Here is an 18,412-nt window from a genome sequence, read left to right as displayed (position 1 = left end):
TGAGCACTAGCACATGTGCCTAGCTGGGCTGTGATCAGTGCAGTGGGACCCTCCTAGCAACAGGACACAGCCTTCCCACCTGAGCAAAGGAGGAATCCCCCTCGGCCCTGAACAGCAGGCAGCCTATGACCCATGGTGGGTCCACTGTGATTTCAGCCAGTAGAGGGCAAGGGTGAGCTTGCACGTGTACTCACGCTCGCAGCCACGCCTCCTTCCTGGGAACTTGCACCGCTCTGCCTGGGTCCCTGGCCCGGTTCCCCGTGAGTCCATCCTGTCTCCCGTGCCATTTCAGTCACTTCATTCCCACTCGCAAATCTGCCGGCAGTGTCAAACGGCTGCCGTGTCCCACCCCAGAAGTGGCTGCATCTTCTTGCCCGGGGCAATTCTAGCCCCCGAAGCCCTGGGACATACCACGTTGGTGAGCTGGGCTCCCCCCCCTCGGCGCAAAGGCAGTCGATGGCAGGATGCCGGGGCACGGCAGAGCCTAGTGGGCCGGGGTGAGACCAAGTACGGCATCAGCTGAACACTGCCCCAGGGCTGGAGCTCACCCTGCCTGCAGGGATTTCACATGGTGAGCCAGAGGCGGGGGGTTCAGGTAATCGGTGCCACATCCCATGCCACCCCCAGTCAGAACAACGTGTCACCCCTACAGAGAGCTCCCCCAACACTCGCTTTGGCCTCCCAGCTGGGTACATGCAATCACCCCCATTTTACAGAGGGGAAACTGAGGCACAGAGTAATAAGGCAACTGACTCAAGGTTACCCAGTGGGTGTCCTGAGCCTGACCCTCCCTCTCCAACCACTCCCAGAGCGGGGAACAGAACCACAAATCCTGCCTCCCATTCCCCCCATCTAACCCACTGGCACCTGCTCCCCACCCAGAGCTGGAGAGAGAGAGAACCCAGGAGTCCCGTTCCCCCTGTTCTAGCCACACTGCCGCGCCCGCTTCCTCGAGCACGTTGGTACCTTCTACGTCCAGCCCCGCAGCCGAATGCCCCGCGACACCAGGTGTCCTTGTCCAAGCCAGCTGATGAGAAGACACCTGCCGCTTGCTTCTCGAGGGCGGGGGGTGCAGAGACCCAAAGGGGCCCAGTGCTCTCTGGGACACTGCTCAGCTCAGCCGTAGGGGCAGCCCCTGGGCCTGGGCCCTAGGATCTGAGAGTCGTGCTGGGTGTTTCTCGCTGGGGCACAAGCAGCGAAGAGGCTGCAGCGGGGACTTGGCTCCAGGGTCTGCTCCCGAAGCCGATGGGGAGGGAAGACTGTAAACGGACCCTGGCCAGCAAGGACGCAGGTAGGGCAGGGGCAGGGGCTAGCGTTCGGGGCAGCCCCTTCTGGGGCAGCGCTAGCTCCTGGGAGCCCCAGCGACAGGTCAGAGCTCAGGGGTGGACTGGAACGGGGGAGCCGCTGCTGGGGGGCGGGTGCAATTTGGAGCTAGAACTTTCTTCTTGCCCATCCCCAGCCCCGACCATCATCCACAGGCACCAGAATACCTTTGCAAATGGGTGGATTGAGCCTCATGCCCTCCCCTAGGGGCCAGCGTCCCGGTGTGGAAACTGAGGCATGCAGGGCCTTGGCCCAGGATCATGGACCGAGCTGGAGCAGAGCCCAGGTGCCCTGCCTCCCCAGCGCTGTAATTTGTACCCGAGGCAAATATGAACGATGCAACCCCTCCCCCCGTCACGCTCTTTACTTTTGCAGCTTATTATTTTTACTTATTGTGTCTTGGCGCCCCAATTATGCTGCGCCCAGGGCAAGCTGCCCACTTGTGCCACCCTTGTTACGGCCCTGTGCCTCCCAGCCTCACCTCTGGGACGACACCCCCTCCCAGAGGGGGGGTAGAACCCAGACATCCTGACACCCCCACACCTCTGCCCGCCCCCCCTCCCCTCACCAGTAAGGATCCCAGGGGCCTAGTGCCAGGCATGGATCATGCCAGCCCTGTGAGGAGCGGACCAGCTAGCAGAATCCCAGGGACCCCGGCGTCTGCCCCCCTCCAAGCCCCACTTGCCTCCAGCCCCCCATCAGGAAGAGCGCACACCCCAGACTCAGCTGCCTCTTCGCAAAAGCCACCCCCAAGCCAGGCGCTGGCTCTGAGCCAGGTGCCCTCCTTCCCCAGAGGGCACCCAATGCCCTCAGGCTGGAGGGCAGCATGGCCAGGGGCTCTCTGTGCCCTAGAGAAGCAGAGGCATCTGGAGCTGAGAGATTCCCATGCAACAAGGGGACCGAATGCTAATGGGAGCTGGGTGTCTAATTCCCCTAGTCAGCCTGGCACGCTCAGCTGGCTGCGCCCACGGCCGTGCCCCTCTTGCAGCTCAGCCACCTGCAGGGGCTTGGCCTGGGACCCTGGCAAGGCATCGCTTGAGGGGAAGCCAAGGACAATGAGTCTTTACATGCAGCTCACCTCTGCCGAGGCCCGCAGGCCAGACCGCCAGCCGGTCTACCTCCCTGCCCCCCAGCTCCGATCCCTGGCTGGGCCCCGCCGCCGGAGACCGGCTCCGTGGTGGGCATCTCGATCCGGGCCAGGAGGCCGGCTGGGCACTGGGAGCAGAGGGACGCCGAGGCAGAGCCCACGTACAGTGCCTAGCACAGCGCAGACCCCGTCTGAACAGGGCCCAGGCAACAGCCGACAGACAGAGGTGTGGCCGGACAGACCGGCTGGGGAGCACGACTGAGCTGTGAGTCCAGGGAGGGGGGGCTGAGAGTGGGGTGAGCGCGCTGAGGGGGACAGTAAGGGGGAGGCCCATCTCCACAGCGCCCCCTCTGTGCCGCTTCTGGGCCTGCGCAGTGAGCGCCCCCCATCTCCCTCCCTACATTCCCAGTGCCCCAGGAGAAGGCAGAAAGGAGCCTTCCCCAAACCCCATCTAGCCCCAGGGCCCTGTCCCCCCCCATGGGAGCCATGTGCCACCCACGCAGCCGACCTAGGGAGCCAGCGCCCGGGCCCAAACATCTCAGCTCCGGCCACCGTGCCCCCTGGTGCCCACCCCATCATGCACGCCCCCGAGGGCCGGCGGGAATTGGCCGGGGGAGGGGGCATAAGGAGGGACCCTCCTCAAAGGCACCCAGCGAATTTCCCCCTCCTTTCCGAAGCAGGATGGAGGGAAAAGCCCCTTTCCCCTCCCTGCCCCCCAGCTCCAATCTAGCGGAGAATGGTAAAGGATACCCCCCCACTTGGCCACAGCCCCTGCCCCAACCCGGAAGCACAGACCTTCCCTGAGTGACACCCCCCCCCCCGCCGGGGCACAACCTGCCCACACCCCTTCGGCCCCTGGGGGCTGGTACAAGGCGGGGGCTACAAGGAGCCTGCATTCCACAGCCACAGACCGGAGCTGGGGGGGGGAAGGGCAAGCGGAGGGGGTGATGGCAGAGACCAGCTGCGAGACTCTGCAGAGCCTGCCTGAGCACACCTGGGGTGAGACGCATCTGCCCTGCCTCCCTCCCGAGACTCCCCTCCACCGTAAGCACCCCCCTGCCCACGGACCCCACTTCCCTCCCCTGCGTACCCACCCCACCAGAGTCCTGCCCACGCCTCCCCAAGCCAGGCACAGATGTCCCAAAGAACCCGCGTGCCCCGGCACGGACAGGGACAGCACAAATCACAGCCCCCGGCTCCCCCAGCCACAAGCCCCAGCGCCTAAGCCAGCTGCACCTGGGAGCCGGGGGAGCGTGGGGACGCAGGGGAGTCTCACCTGGAGCGGAGGAAACTTTCTCACTCCTGTCTGGCGCCGTCCGTCCGTCCCCGGCGCGTGTGGGTCCGTCTCTCCCTTCGCCTCGGTTGTGCGTGTGTGTTTTTTTCTAACATTCACTAAGAAATCATTATACTCGGCTATTCATAACCCCGGCCGGTCATGTGACGCAGCCCTGAAAATATACAGCACATTTTTTCAGAAACCACAGAATGACTTCAGGCAAAGACACGGAAAATATTTTCACTGCGCTCCCCCTCCTCCTCCTGTGCTCCCTGCCAGCCGCCCGGCTCCCGGTGCAGCGGCTGTCAGCACGGGTCCTCCGCCCAGCCGTGCCACCGGGCCAGGGCTGGGACGTTGTCTGGGGTGCTTGTGCACAGGCGCTCACACCCAGGCCTCATTCAGTGTGACACACACACACACACACGATCCGATATCTCACACAGACATACAGCCCCAGCTCTAATGTGCCTCACACACAAACCAGACCTCACAACTGATGCACACACACACACATCCCTCCACAATCCAATATTAACCCCCCAACCTAATCCTCTCTCACACACACACACACACACACACACCCCATTTCCAGTCACACACACAGGCACCAAACCCAACATCCCCCCAGTTCTGCGCACACACCCTGAAAGCGAATGTGACTGACACACACATGAAGTCCCCTCACACTAATCACGACACACACACACCCCTCACACTGACACACACACTCCTAGATTAACTCCCCTCGCCCCCCGATCCAATACCCCATGCACACCCCAATCTAATATTGTACACCCCAATCTAACACATACACACGGATCTAACATTGCACACAATCAGACATGACTGACATACACACAACACAGAGCTCGTAGCGCACACACCCCCACCCACGCACCCCTAGTCTACGACTGACACCCCCAGAGCTAACATCGCGCACACAGATCCAGTACGAATGACAAATGCCTCCCAGAGTTAACAGAGCCCATGTGCACACGCTGGAGATGTTACCGCTGCTGCTTTGGGCCCCGGACAGACTCGACGCAGAACCTGGGGAATGGCTCACGCTCCTCCTGGACTGGTCCCTGAGCGGATTCAGCCAGGCTGCCACTCTCGGAGTCAGGTGCCAACACCCTCCCTGCCCCAGGCTCCTGGACAGGACAGCTGGGTTCTGGGCCCCTCCGCTGTCTGTGCGTGTGCCCGAGACACGCCCGCTGCAGAATGGCAAACGCGCGGGGGGGGTCTGACGCATTGCTGGGGCAAGGGTCCAGCACTGACCTCCCGCAGGCCCACAGCAGCCACCGTGTGCGCCACGCATCCCAGACTCCTGCGGGCTGCTGCAACTCGGGCACACTGGCCACTGCCCGTGGTCACTACAGAGTCTGGGCCCGGACTCCTGGGCCCTCATCCTCAGCCCTATGGCGGCGTCCCTGGCAGAGTCACCTCACCAGGAAGCCGGCTCACGGTCCAGGCTGCACATTTCATGCTTCCCTGGTTAAATCTGCAGCGCCCACGTCGCCCTGGGACCTCAGCCCCCACAGGCTGCTGGCGGGGTCCTGCTGGCCCCCGTTGCTGGTTATTCAGGGGGCAGGGCTGAGCCCAGATCTTACGCACACACAACCTGGGGCCGGAGCGGTTACACCAGATTAGTTTCATGCAACCCTCTGATTCCAGCTGAAATCAGACACATTTCCCTTTCGCCTCCCCCGATTGGCTGGAACGGAACCCATGCCCGCCTGACTGAATCGGAGCAAGTGCGTCCACACGGCCCCTTGCTCCAAACCAATGAAACCAGTTCCAGCGAGTTAGCCCTGCATGCAGCTAGCCTCCGCTCTGAGCAGGGCCCGGCCTGCTCCCTCGCTCCCACTGTGCCCGCACAAAGCGCTTTCTGGGACAAGCCCCTTTCACCCAGCGCTGAAACAGGACTGCAGCCCTCCCCCCCCCCACATCAGCCAGGGCCCTCCCAGATCCTGACCCAGAACACAGGAGTCCTGGTTCCCACCCCTCCTCCACCCCCCAGGCCACAATCCCGAAAGTCCCATCACTCAGATCCTGGCTGTGATCACTAGACTGCACTGTCCCACAGCACCTTGCCCACGCATTGGGGCCAGCAGTGACCGCCAGGGTAGAGCACCCCCTACTGACCCTTCTCCACAGCACAGCGCCCGCTAGCGCTGCATTGGCACTACAGGGAAGAGCACCCCCTACTGACCCTTCTCCACAGCACAGCGCCCGCTAGCGCTGCATTGGCACTACAGGGAAGAGCACCCCCTACTGACCCTTCTCCACAGCACAGCGCCCGCTAGCGCTGCATTGGCACTACAGGGAAGAGCACCCCCTACTGGCCCTTCTCCACAGCACAGCGCCCGCTAGCGCTGCATTGGCACTACAGGGTAGAGCACCCCCTACTGACCCTTCTCCACAGCACAGCGCCCACTAGCGCTGCATTGGCACTACAGGGAAGAGCACCCCCTAGTGACCCTTCTCCACAGCACAGCGCCCGCTAGCGCTGCATTGGCACTACAGGGAAGAGCACCCCCTACTGGCCCTTCTCCACAGCACAGCGCCCGCTAGCGCTGCATTGGCACTACAGGGAAGAGCACCCCCTACTGGCCCTTCTCCACAGCACAGCGCCCACTAGCGCTGCATTGGCACTACAGGGAAGAGCACCCCCTACTGGCCCTTCTCCACAGCACAGCGCCCGCTAGCGCTGCATTGGCACTACAGGGAAGAGCACCCCCTACTGGCCCTTCTCCACAGCACAGCGCCCGCTAGCGCTGCATTGGCACTACAGGGAAGAGCACCCCCTAGTGACCCTTCTCCACAGCACAGCGCCCACTAGCGCTGCATTGGCACTACAGGGAAGAGCACCCCCTACTGGTAAGACTCCCAAGGTGCCTGTGGGTGGCAGTGTGGGCCAGTCCTCCCACAGGCCCACTGGGAACTGGGCTGGCAGAGGGCACCAGGAGCAAACCTGAGGACCCTGTGCAGAGGGACCCTGAGCGTGGCAGAGCGCCTGCCCCCCGGCTGCAGCCTAGCCCTGCAGCTGTCCCTCCTGCTGCACCAAACTGTGCCGGCTTCCCTTTGAACGGGGCGCCCGTGTCCCGGGGAGCCACCTGGAGGGTGGGGCTTGGGGGTCCCGTCGGCCCCTTCGTGAGGACGGAGAGGAACAGCGAAAGGCAGCCCAGGAGCAGGGAGGTGGAAAGGGGGGGGAAGGAAGGAACAGCGAGAAGGAGCCGAGGGGAACACAAGGGGAGACAAAAACCAAGTGACAAGGGAGATGCCCTGGGCCCCCCATGGGGGCGCTGCAGAAGCTCCTTCCCTGGCCCCGCCTGCTGCTTCTCTAGCCCCTCCCGGTCCCCCGGACGGCCAGACACCAAGCTTGCTGCAGCCGCTTCCAGGCCCTGCTCCCGGGGGGAGCCTGCCCCCCACGCTCCTCTCGGACACCCTTGGGCGGATCCTGGTGCTAGCCCCCAGCCCCACCCCGGCTGTGACTAACCTGGCCCCCTATGCAGGGGGGCAGGAAGCAGGCTCTCCAGAGGATGTACGGCCTGCAAGCAGTGCCCCCCGCTGCAGCCAGCTCATCCCCACCCAGGCCCAACAGGCTGCTCTAACTACCCTCAGCGGGGCGCAAACCACAGCCCTTCCACGCCACCTCAGCTCCTCCCCAGAGCCAGCCGCCTCAGGGTGGCAGAGAGGAGACAGGGACCCGGGCTTGGCTGGGCCGTGTCCCACGGGCCCCAGCCTCTCTCCTCACGCACAGGTCACTGTCCAGCTGGGCCTCTCGCCACAGAGCGAGCGGCTGGCGGTGCCCTCGGGTCCCCCCCCGGGTCACAGTCAGAGCTCAGCCCCGCAGGGCAGGCTGCCAGCTTCCCTGGGCCCCTTCCCGCTGCCTGGGCTCAACTGGTGCCCAGCCCTGCGCAGAGGGGGCAGGACCCCGCCGACAAGCAGTGTCCGAGGCCGAGGGACACGGGCCTGCGGACGGGCGACCAGCCGCAGGCAGAGGGTTCTGCGGAGCCGGGTGGGGCGCAAACCTTCCTGCTTCAGCACAAGCAGACCTTGCACTGGGGCAAAGGGGACAACTTTCGGGGGGCTGGGTGTCCCACGGCTGCTAGCAGCTGGAGCCGTGACGCTGGGCGGGCTGCCCTGGCTGCCTTTGCACCCAGGGCAGGTGGCCCCTGCAGAGGCAGGGTGCCCTGGCATGGAGGGCAGGCGCAGTGGGAGGAGGCAGCGCCCCCGCCCCAGCAAAGGGTTAAGGCTGAGCCTGCCTCCCGGAGCCCCAGTGCGTCAGGGAAGGGCCTGACAATGGGACCCCACATGACCCACGTGGAGCTCGGCCGGGCCCCCCAGGGCAAGCTCGGCAGCAACAAAAGGGGCATTGACGCAGCCCATCAGCCGCCTGGCAGCCAGGCGCCCAGCCTGGTACCCGGCCAAGCACCCCCGAAAGCTGCGCCCCGCCAGGCCGCCTGACTCCGAGAAGGGGAGCCAGGCTGGGGCCGGGCTGGTCCCGAGGTCTCCCTAGGCCTGGCTGTGGGCTAATGGCTGGAGCAGACGCCAGGACTCCTGGGTTCTATTCCTGCCCCGCTCATTTCTGCTACTGCGCGTTGCCCAGTTCCCACCAACTGCAGAAATGCCAGAATCTGAGGCCAGAAAAGGTCACAGCCGGAGCCAGGGTTTGGGCCCAGCTTCCATCTGATGGACCCGGCCCAGCCACTCTGCCCAGTTCAGCCCACCCTGCAGCTGGCTCTGGGGTGGGGCTGGAGGTGGCAGTGACGGTGAACAGCAACACTGCAGTGAGGGCCGGCAGGGTGCAGCCGTAACTCGTGGGGTGGTTCGGGGGCTAATATGCAGCTTCCGCCCAAGGGGCTGGGGCAGGAGCGCATCAGGGCCAGCACCCTGGGTTTACGTCTCATGTGAAAGGGGGGCAGGGACCAGCCCTCACCCCGTTCTCTGCAGCTGAGACCCCCTAGTGACAGGCAGATTAGGCTTTTGGGGGGCACAGGCCCAGAGCAGGGGACCCTTTCCGCCTGCAGACCCCTTCCCCCACCTGGTGCGCCTACTGGGGCGTGAGGTCAGGGCATGGAGACGTGGCACAGCAGCCCCTCCCTCTAGGCCAGGCGCTGACTGGGAGGGGGAAGCAACCCCTCCAGACCCCTGCCCTGTGCGGCACAGAGCCCCCAGGCTGGCGCACGCCCCTTCCCCCCTCGCAGCTCAGCACCTCCGAGCACCACCCCAGCTCCTGCGCTGGCTCGCAGGGGAGATCGGCTCCTCCGGCCCCCTGGCTCTGCAGCTCTCCCTCCGCACGGGGCCCACGTGGGGCCGGGGCTGCTGCAGGCGCGGAGCGAGGCGAGGACACATGTTTTCAGTTAAAATCAGCAAGGCGAAGCCGCGGGCCGGGCCTCAGCCAAGAGCTGCATATTTAACCCAGCGGACGGGATTCTGGGCTGGGAACGCGCTCCCTAATTTACCCCCCGCCCCACCCCCTCCCGACACGGCCGGCGGGGGCAGGGCTCTCCCGAACGACATAGTTTCCCAATGAGGAGAGATTAGTTCGCTGCCCGGCCGCAAGCAGCGAGATTTCCCGCAGCCCCAGGGCCGGCCGGCGGGCGAGGGAGAGACACCGGGGCCCAGCTGGCCCCTCCCCACTAGCTCTCCAGACAGGGCTCATCCTGCCCCACTGCTACCCCTCCAGTGGGGCGGACCCCAGCGCCTGGGCCCTGAGGCCTGCTCAGTGACTGGGTGAGAAAAGCCACAACGGGACCCTCCCAGGTGCCCACTTGGCACTTCCCCGTCCACCGCGATCCCCCTCCCTCGCCCCCGTTTGCCAATACACGGGGGGGGGCACCCAGGGTCATGGGCAGGCAGCCTGGGGGGCAGCCGAAGGAAGGTGTCAATAGCCCTTCCTAAAGATAATCAGCGGGGGAGACCCCCAGGAATGGCAGCGCATCCCCCAGGGCCGGCCCGCTGCTCCCCGACCCCGCGCTGGAACCAGGAGGGGCAGAGCCGCGGGGCCGGATTCTGCTCCATGGACCCCGTGGAAGCGAGGAGTCGCCCCAGGGCTGCCGGCAGCGAGATCAGAGAGGTCTTGCCCAGTGGGACGCTCCCCTGAGCTCCGGGAGGCTGCGGGGTCGGCCGGTGTCTCCGCTCCCCGGCCTGGTAAGCGCTGGGAGGGGCCCTAATTGCAAACAGGTTTAACTGGCACATAGTAAGTGGGCCCAGCCCAGGGAGTGGCCGGGAGGAACAGCTCTGCGGAGAAAAACAGGCCATGGGACCTGGGAGCAGGGAGCCCAGTGCTGGGGGCGCCAGATCTCCGGGGCTCCCCGAGACACCCGCCCCAGGAGTGTCGGCACCAACCGGCCGGTGCCTTCCCAAGCCGGGGAGGCCGGGCGTTGGGCTGCTCGTGGTCATGGCAGAACCCGGAGCTGGGTGCCCCTGCGGAGCTGGCCCGGGCTGAGGCCTGGCTGGGAGGCTGCTGGCTCCCCTGCCCAGCTGAATCATAACTGTGAAACCGCCTCCCCGCCTGGGGACTGGCCACGCTGGCCGGCCGGAGGGAGAGCAAGTGGGACTGGCAGAGCCCAGGCTTGAGAGGCAAGAGAGGACTGTGGGGTGGGAGTGAGGGGCAGGGCGGGGGAGGCCAGGGCCGGCCTGGCAGGGGCTGGGGGTCGGGAGTGAGGGGCAGGAGCCCAGGGCTGGCCTGGCAGGCTGAATGCCCCCAGAGAGAGCGCATGTGTGTGTGCACTTGTTTCTGGGGCTAACGCAGGGCAGGGCAGGGCAGGGCAGGGCAGGGCAGGGCCCCCCCCCGTGCTCCACTGCATCCCTGGGCAGGGCCGGAGCGAGCCATTCCGGCACCCCGGGCAGACAGTTTATTGCACCCCGGGTTGGGAGAGGGCACGCGGAACTGGCGGTGGTAGGACGCACGCACTCGGCCTAGCCCCACCCGGCTACCCCGCTGGCGCACAGCCTGGGGCCGCCCAGGGCAGACCGAGCCTGGCCATGCAGAGCCCCGTGGCTGTGGGGGGAAGGGTGCTGCTGGCCGGCGCTGCGGGGGTTAACCGGCCCCCGCCCCGGGCAGCCGCTGCAGGGTGCCCGCTGGGAGCCGGGAGCGCAGTGCCTGATGGCAGCTCTAAGGGGGGCTGCGCACCTTACAGGTGCCACCAGCCGCCCCCCATAGGTCAGCGCCCCAGGCAGCTGCCCGGCTAGCCCAGGCCTTAATCCAGCCCTGCCCCTGGGGCACGTGACCTCAGTCTGCTCCCCCCGCGACACCAGAAGGATCCTTCAGGTTAACTCAGGCCCCTAGTGCCGGCCTGGCCCCTCCCCACCGGCTCGCTCCCTGTCACTGGGGCCCTTGCAGCCTCACCTGCCCAGGGCCTCGTGGAAGGGGGGTGGGGGCAGGGCTTAAGATGCTTTCAACAAGCCCCAACTCCGAGTGCGGAGAACAAGCGGGTCCCCTCCCTGCCGCGCCCGTGCAGCTGTTGGCCGAGTCACGGCCAGATGCAATTTCAAAAGCCGGGTTCAGACCTCCCACGGAGCAGCCGTCAGGCCCTGAACGCTGCCGACATGATTAATGGGGGGGATTTCTGCCCCCCCCGGAAATAGCAGCGTTCACCTGCCCACGGAGCCCCGCTTGCCCATGGGGGAGAGGGGAGCGCCAGCCACAGCCAGCGGCTTCGACAGGGCTGGCCACCAGCCACCGGCCGTGGGCTCCTGCGCAGGGCATTGCAGGCAACGTGGCCGGCAGGGAGCCCGGTGGCACCTTGCCAGGATCCCCGTCACGCCCCAGTGCAGGCTGGGACCTGCCCTGCTACGGGAAGATGCGGCGCGAACCCGGCGCAGCCCAGGCCCTGCGCTCCCCGGCCACAGGGACAGGAGCCCTAGGCAGGCAATGAGGGCGGAGAGGCCATGGCCCAGGGACGTCCTCTCCACAGCCCCGGGGGCCTCCTGTAGCACCATGGCCAGCCCCAGTGCTCCCCTCCGAGCTGCCCAGCACGGGAGCTCTGACCAGAACCGGGCGGTACCCCCAGCTGCCCTCGCCCAGGGCAGGGCCTGGCCCTAGCACAGAACTGCCTCTGCTGCAGAAAGTGAACCAGGGCTGCATCCTCAGAGCCGGGACCCCTCACCCCGGATCGTACCATCTGCCAGCCACCCCCCTCCACCTCACTCACGGCAACACCGTGGGTCAGGCCCTCCCCACGCCCAGTGCACCTCACCGCCTTCCCTAGAGCCCTGCTGGGCCAGGGATGGGGGCAGGAGATATCCCCTTTCTCCAGTCCTGCCCCCAACCACTCATTACCATCACAGCTCATTACACAAGTGAGGGGGCACCCCCCAGCTGATGGCTCCTTGACTCAGTTTCCCTCCTGACAGCTCTGCTCTGGCCTCCTCCTCCCACCCCCCCGTCAGGCGTTTTGGGGGGGGAACCCTGGGGTGGGGGGCTGTGTCAAACAGAGAAAGCCAGAGGCTCGCTCTCGCTATTCCCACGCCCCGGCTGATCTGTCTCAGCAGGCCGGGTCCCGTCATTCCAGTAGTGTGGGGCTCTGGGCGGGCGGCAGGTTGGCATGAGCGGGAGGAAGTGGTGAGGCGCCAGGCCTGGGAACTAGCCCCTGGCTGTCACGCCTGCAAGCAAGAAATGACACAGCCTGGAGGCAACCCGCTCCGGGGGCGGGCTCTCACCAGGGCGGGTTTGTGCTGCAGCCCCACTTGGTTCCCCTTTCTGGGGGGCCCAGCCCAGCCTCCCCCCACAGGGCTCCACCGCCAGGCTGAATCCAGCCCTGTTAGCTGCAGGTGGGCGGGTGGAGGGGTCTTCCCCATTGCACCCCCTTTTTGCAGGGTACCTCTACAGGGAAACATGGACTGGGGGGGTCATGGAGCCCTCTCCCCCCTCAGGGGAGTCAGCATCAGGCTGCAGAGTGGGGGGCCACACAGCCGGGCTGCTAGCCTTTAGCAGCACTTAGCCTCCCCCCAGGGCCCGCTCCTGTTCCCCCACCTGCCGCACCCTGGCTTTTCCCCAACACATGGCTCAAGGTGAAGCAGAATCAGGCCCATCCAAATGGGATCAAGTTAGGGCCCTGTGCTGTGTGGCATGCCTGAACTGAAGAGGAGAATCTCCACGAGCTGAGCGCCATATAGGGCTCATGACACACAGCGGAGTGGTTCGGATTCCAGCCATGAGCAGGGAGCATACCACAGCCCCCACAGGCTCATTAGAAACACTTGAGAAGTGTCCAGGAGGATGAGGTGTCACAAATCACAACCCCCCACACCGCCTCCCCGCCACATTTCACAGTTAAGCAGCCACAGGGCAGGGCGGAGCACGATTCACCCCCTGTGGCTCCTCCATCCAGCTCGGCTCAGACCTGTGGGCCCCCCAGACCGATTGCTCCCTCCAGGTCAGGCTGAAAAAACACCCGGTGGATCGGGCAGCCACGTGACCGGGTGACTCACAGCTGTGGTTTGCTCTGACGGGGAACACTGCATGAGAGTCCCCTCCCCACCTCCTCACTCTATTCTGGGCATCGGCCGCCCCTCCCCGCTGGGTGCCATGAGGCAGCTTCTCCAGGGGGCCAGCCCGGGCAGCACCCCGCCCTCCCCACCCCCTCTCTGCGCCCGCTCTCCATGCAACAGTCCCCAGCCACCCCGGGCACAGACTGCCAGCCTGGGGCAAGTGCCTGTGGGGCTGCCCCATTCAGGGCCCCGCCTTCCTCCCCACTCTGGAGACGTGAACGCTCTTGGTCACCCGGAGCCTCCAGCAGCCAGGACCCATTGCCACAATCCCCCCTTCCCAAGCCCTGATGGCGGCTCAACTGCAATGTTCACAGCCAGCTTTGGACACGGACACCCCCCCCCACCAGTGGGAGTGCAGTCAAACCAGGGACTGAGGCCCTGGGTGAGGCTGGGGCTGCCCAGAGACAGTCCCGCAGCGAGGCAGCAAGACACCAGGCAGCCAGCGAGTGCGGCACAGCCCGGGGGGGGGGGGGGGGGGGGAAACTGTGCATGGCTCCCCCCCACTAGAGAGGCCCAAAAGCAGAGCAGCCCTGGCGTCTCTGTGCCTCTCCCCAAGCACCTGCCCAGCCCACCCAAACCGCTGTCTAGCAGGGTTCTCACTCCTATGCCTGTGGGCCCCCCCCCCCCCCCCGAGACATTTCCCCTTCTGCAGCCAGAGCGTCCTCTCTGCATCGGCTCCACTCCAGCCCCGCCGGCCTCTGTGCCAACAGGCAGCCCCTGCCCCACCCCACTTCCACTCCAGCGAGACATGGGGAAACCGAGGCACGGGGCAAGTTGCTGGCTGGCTCGAGGTCTCACATGGCACCTGCACTGGAGTCGCACCCAGGTTTCTCTGGTCCCAGGCTCATATTCCCCACAGCTGGCCCCTGGGCAAAGGTTCAGTCCCAGCCACTGGTCTGCTGCTCTCCCCCCGGGCTGGTCAGACAGCTGGGACTAGAACCTGCCTGCCCCAATGTGGAGCCAGACACAGGCCCCCAAGCACTCCCGAGAGGCGCCCGGAAGCTTGGCAGCAGGGACAGGAGAGTCCCTGGGGAGCCTTTGCACGGGAGTGGGGAGTGTGTATGGGGGGCTCCAGCAGCTCCCTTGAGAGGCAGCATGTCCTAGTGGATAGGGCCTGGTTCTAGGCCCGGTTCCACCCCACAGCCTTTGCAGGGAGGGGGTGATCCAGGGGTGCTGAACTGTTTGTAGGGGGGGGGGGCTGAACCAAACTGCAAGCCCTGGGCATGCTGGAAGCCGGGTGAAGCTGGGGGGAGGCAGCCCCTTGGGCCTGGTCATGTCCATGGATGTCAATTTCATGGTGCAATTCGGTTAATTTCCTAAGTGGGGGGGGATCTTTGCCCCTCCTTTTCCTTCCCCTTCACCCCCAGTGCTGGCTCAGAAATTGAAGCTTGTTCTTAGCACATCTGGGGGCCCCCCCAGGCCAGTAGCTGACCTCTGCCCCCCACCCTTTGCAGTGGCTGACCCGCATGAGGGGTGGGGTGGGGATCCTGGCATGGTAAGACGCCCCAGCAGAGCGCTTGGGTACTCCGTACCTGGCAGAGATATCCTCCCCCCAGCAGCTGCTCAGCGCACACCTGGGGGGGGCAGTGGGCCTCCTCCCTCCCCCCCAGGCTTAGACGGGCTGGGCTTTGTAGTCGAGATGCAGAGAAAGGGGGGGGCCCAGCTACAACAAATAAAAGCAGATTGGAAACCGGCGGGTGAGATTGTGCAACACACAAACCACACACCCCCGCCTGCCTCACGGATGTTGCGAGGGACGGGCGTGGTCCCCGCCAGCCCAGAAACCCTGGGCTCTACCCAGACGCACTGGGCGGCCTCAGGGCAGCAACTTTCACCTCATTGTGCCTCAGTTTCCTCCTCCGTACCGGGGGGGGGGGGGGGGGGGAGAGAAAAGCACAAAGGGGAGCAGGGGGTAGGCTGAGTGTTAATGCACCAGGAGGAAAAGTGGGAGCAGCAGGTGCCTGGGGCTGCTGTGGTGAGAGTGAGGGTGTCCCTGCCCTCTGCTGGAGGGACTCAGATAAGCTCAACTGCATGTCCTAGACCCCACACTGCTTAGAGCCAAGGAGGAGTCTCTGTTAGCTCACTCAGGCAGGGTGCAGTTCTAGCCCAGCTGCTGTCACCACATGGCTGCAGTGACCCCAAAGCCCCCAGCTGGCTGCAGGCCTGATGGGGTATTTGAGAGAGCAGCCGTGCTGGGTGTTAGAGCCCCAAACAACCCCACCCCACCCCACCCCACCCCAGAGGTGGCTGCATCTCAGCTGTGGGGGTGGCAACCTCTCTGCAGCACCTGAGAGTTTGAAATGAGGTTGCTATGGAAACATAAATTGCCACTGAAGGGGGGGACCCTCCCGAGAGGGGCCAGGGAGCAAGACCCTTGCCCGAAGGCCAGGCCTTTTAACCAGCCATCCGTCTCCATCAGGGCTAGGATCTCCCTGCCTGTAATGGGGCGCCATAAATCGCAGGCCTGTCACCGGCACACGGCCGCCCCCTACGCAAAGACAAACACGGCCGCCACCTTTAACCCTTGACTCTCCATCTCGCCGGCAGCGGCCGTCTCGGCTGCGCGGGGCCACGGCCGGGAGAGCCCTGATGTGCCCAGAGCCTGCAGGCAGGGGGCACAGGAAGGGGGTCAGGGTGGCACACAGGGAATAACCAGCCTGGATCAGCCAAGGGGGCCCATCAGCCCAGTATCTGGCCTGCTGCATTGGCCAGTGCCAGCAGCTTCAGAGGATCCTGCAGGAGGCAGTAACGAGACAACCCTCCCCCCTCCTCCCCACTCTTTCCTCCTGACTCCACTAGTCCACACTTGGCACCCCCCTCCCACCACTCTCCCTTCTCCCACTGACTGGGGGGGGCCCTGCTAGCCCCCAGCCTCATGGGACCCTGCTAAGGCTTGGAGGGCTCCCTGGGCTTGCCCCACTAGACTGCACTGCCTCAGACAGGAGGCCCAGCACTCCCTGGCTGCAGGCAGGATTCCTGATTAGCCACAGCCCAGCAGCTGACCCCAGTCTGCTGGCCCATGGCCACGCGAGGAAGGGCAGAGGCTCAGGGAGGGGAGAACGTGGGATTTGGAGCTGGCAGCTCTGGGCTCTGCTGCTAGTTCTATGCCCTGCTGTGTGCCTCAGTTTCCCCCCTCAGCTGCTTCCCAGCACAGCATGTGAACTGCCCCTGCCCCCACCCTCTGCCAAAGGGCTGGAGGGTCCTGTCCAGGAGCTGGGCCATAAGGGAGGATCCTGTAGCACAACAGGACCCTGCAGCTCCCACCCCCCAGGCCCAATGCACCACCCAGGCCAGGGCTTGGGGCGACCCTGTGCAGTGACACTAGGCCGCCCGTAGGGGGAGCCAAGGAGTCAGAGGGAAGCCCCCTGGTGTGGGGAGTCTCCCAGCAGGAACTTCCCTAAGCCTCACTGCTGCTGCGGGCGCTACCCCCCACACTGCACCAGGCGCTTGGCTGGGACCCTGGCAGCCCAGACAGCCCCAGCATGGGGGCTGCTCACCCTTCCCAGCCTCACACCGGGGGGAGCCCCAGCCAGCCGAGGGGAGATGCAGGAGGTTTAGATCTAATGACCCATCGCCCACTGCTCCAGCATCCAGAATTGCCCTCCCCATCTGTCCTAGTGCTGCACTGGCTCTAGAATAGCATCATGGAGCCTTCCAACTACAGACACAACAACCCCCTCCCTCCCGCATCTGGCTCCCTCCTGGAGAACACCCTACTACAGCTACCAGCCAGCAGAGCTGCTCTTCAGCTGGAAGCAGGAGAGACAGGTGCTGTGTGCTCCACATCCACCTCCTGCTGCTGGGAGGGGGTGGGGGTACATTACACCAAGTGCAGGCTGGTTTCTGAAGGAAGAGAAAGACTGGGAGAGTCGAAAGTAGTCACAGATCCACATACTGAGCAGCAGGTGAAATCCAGCCCTACTATAGCTACTGGACACACCCTCCAACCAAACAGAATCCAACCGTGATTTCTTTTAACTCCCGAGATCTTTGAGGGGAAATAGGGACCCATGACTTCCTGCCAGCCAGGGTGGCCAACACCATTACCCCAAACCCCCAATGTTACCTCTAGGCACTTGCTACAGCTTCCAAACCCTGCACAGCTCCTTTGTCTGAAGGAGCAGGTGACCAATGGTTTATATAAAGGGAGGCGGAGCTAGGGCACAGCCAGGCTCCGCCCCTTCCTGGAGTGAGGGTATAAAATGACTGCTCTGGCTTGCCTGTGGGTGTAGTGTGAGTCAGAGGCTCTCTGTGAAGCTGTTGGGAGGGAACAGTGTGAGCTGGGGTAGGCTGAGTGAGGGCTCTGGGGCTCAGCTCAGCTCCGCGAGGGGGTTTTTGGGGGCTGGAGTGTGCAGTGGCCTGAGGGGGCAGAGCACTGAGGAGGGGTGGGCTTGGGAGGCGGGTGGGGAGGGCTGTGTGTGAGCGGCTGATGCTTTGTCTGGGTCTCGCTCCCCTCATGCTCCCCCACTAGCCTGTTGAGTTCCTGGTAGTTACTGCTCTGGTTAGCACCCAGACACCAGCTCACTTGCCAGGCCGGTCGCTGAGCCTGCGCTCCCCGGCACAGATCCAGAGCCACCCGCCCTGTGGCTGGGAGGGTTCCTGGGGTGCCCCCCACTCCTGGGGACACTGTGGGGTCCCGATGCTCACAGGTGTCTCCTTAAAGCTCGGCTGGGTTCATGTCTGGTGCAGTCCTGCCCCCCAGCCAGCTCTGCATTGGGGTACCCCTTCTGAGCAGCCCCCCCCCCCCCCGAGTGCTGGCAGGAGGGATTGATCGCCCAGCTGCGCTGTGTGAGGCCCCAAGCCTCCCAGGTAATGGGTAATAGGATTACCTGGCAGCAACTGGGGGGCACCTGACTCCTGAGATCCATTAGCTCCCCCATTCAGCCAGCGGTCGGGTCGTCCTGGGGTCGCGGGCCCGAACCTGACCCGATCAATGTGGTGCTGCAGAGGGGTCTCCAGCAGGGAGCAGGCTGGGGGAGGCAGTCAGCTGCTCTCTGAAAGCAAAAGTGGGGGGAGGAATCACAGTCTGCCTGATCTGGGCAGGGGGAAGTGTCTGGGCCCCCATGATGGCTGCCCCCCAAGCTGATAGAAGTGGGGTAGGTCGTGGAAGGACAAAGGGGATTGAAGCAGAACTGGCAAGGTGGAAAGGACTGGGGAGGGACTGTCTTGCTGCTGCCTGAGAATCTGAGTGACTCCGCTGTGTGTCCTATCCCCTCTACTGCTGA

General features: G+C 64.8%; 1 protein-coding gene across 1 annotated transcript in view; it reads right to left on the bottom strand.

The window, feature by feature from the left end:
- RARG (retinoic acid receptor gamma) overlaps positions 1-2,594 on the bottom strand; it is a 62,862-nt gene extending 60,268 nt beyond the window's left edge. The window contains exon 1 of the mRNA XM_075915754.2: positions 2,402-2,594. Coding sequence (XP_075771869.2) covers positions 2,402-2,508 — 107 coding nt within the window. The 5' untranslated portion in view covers positions 2,509-2,594. The remainder of the gene's footprint in view (positions 1-2,401) is intronic.
- Between the last annotated feature and the right edge of the window lie 15,818 nt (positions 2,595-18,412).

The sequence above is a fragment of the Pelodiscus sinensis genome, chromosome 31, assembly GCF_052426305.1.
Source record: "Pelodiscus sinensis isolate ZL-2025 chromosome 31, ASM5242630v1, whole genome shotgun sequence".
NCBI classification, from domain to species: Eukaryota; Metazoa; Chordata; order Testudines; family Trionychidae; genus Pelodiscus; species Pelodiscus sinensis.
Note: the sequence above shows the minus strand (reverse complement) of the source record. Positions and strands in the feature narration are given on the sequence as shown.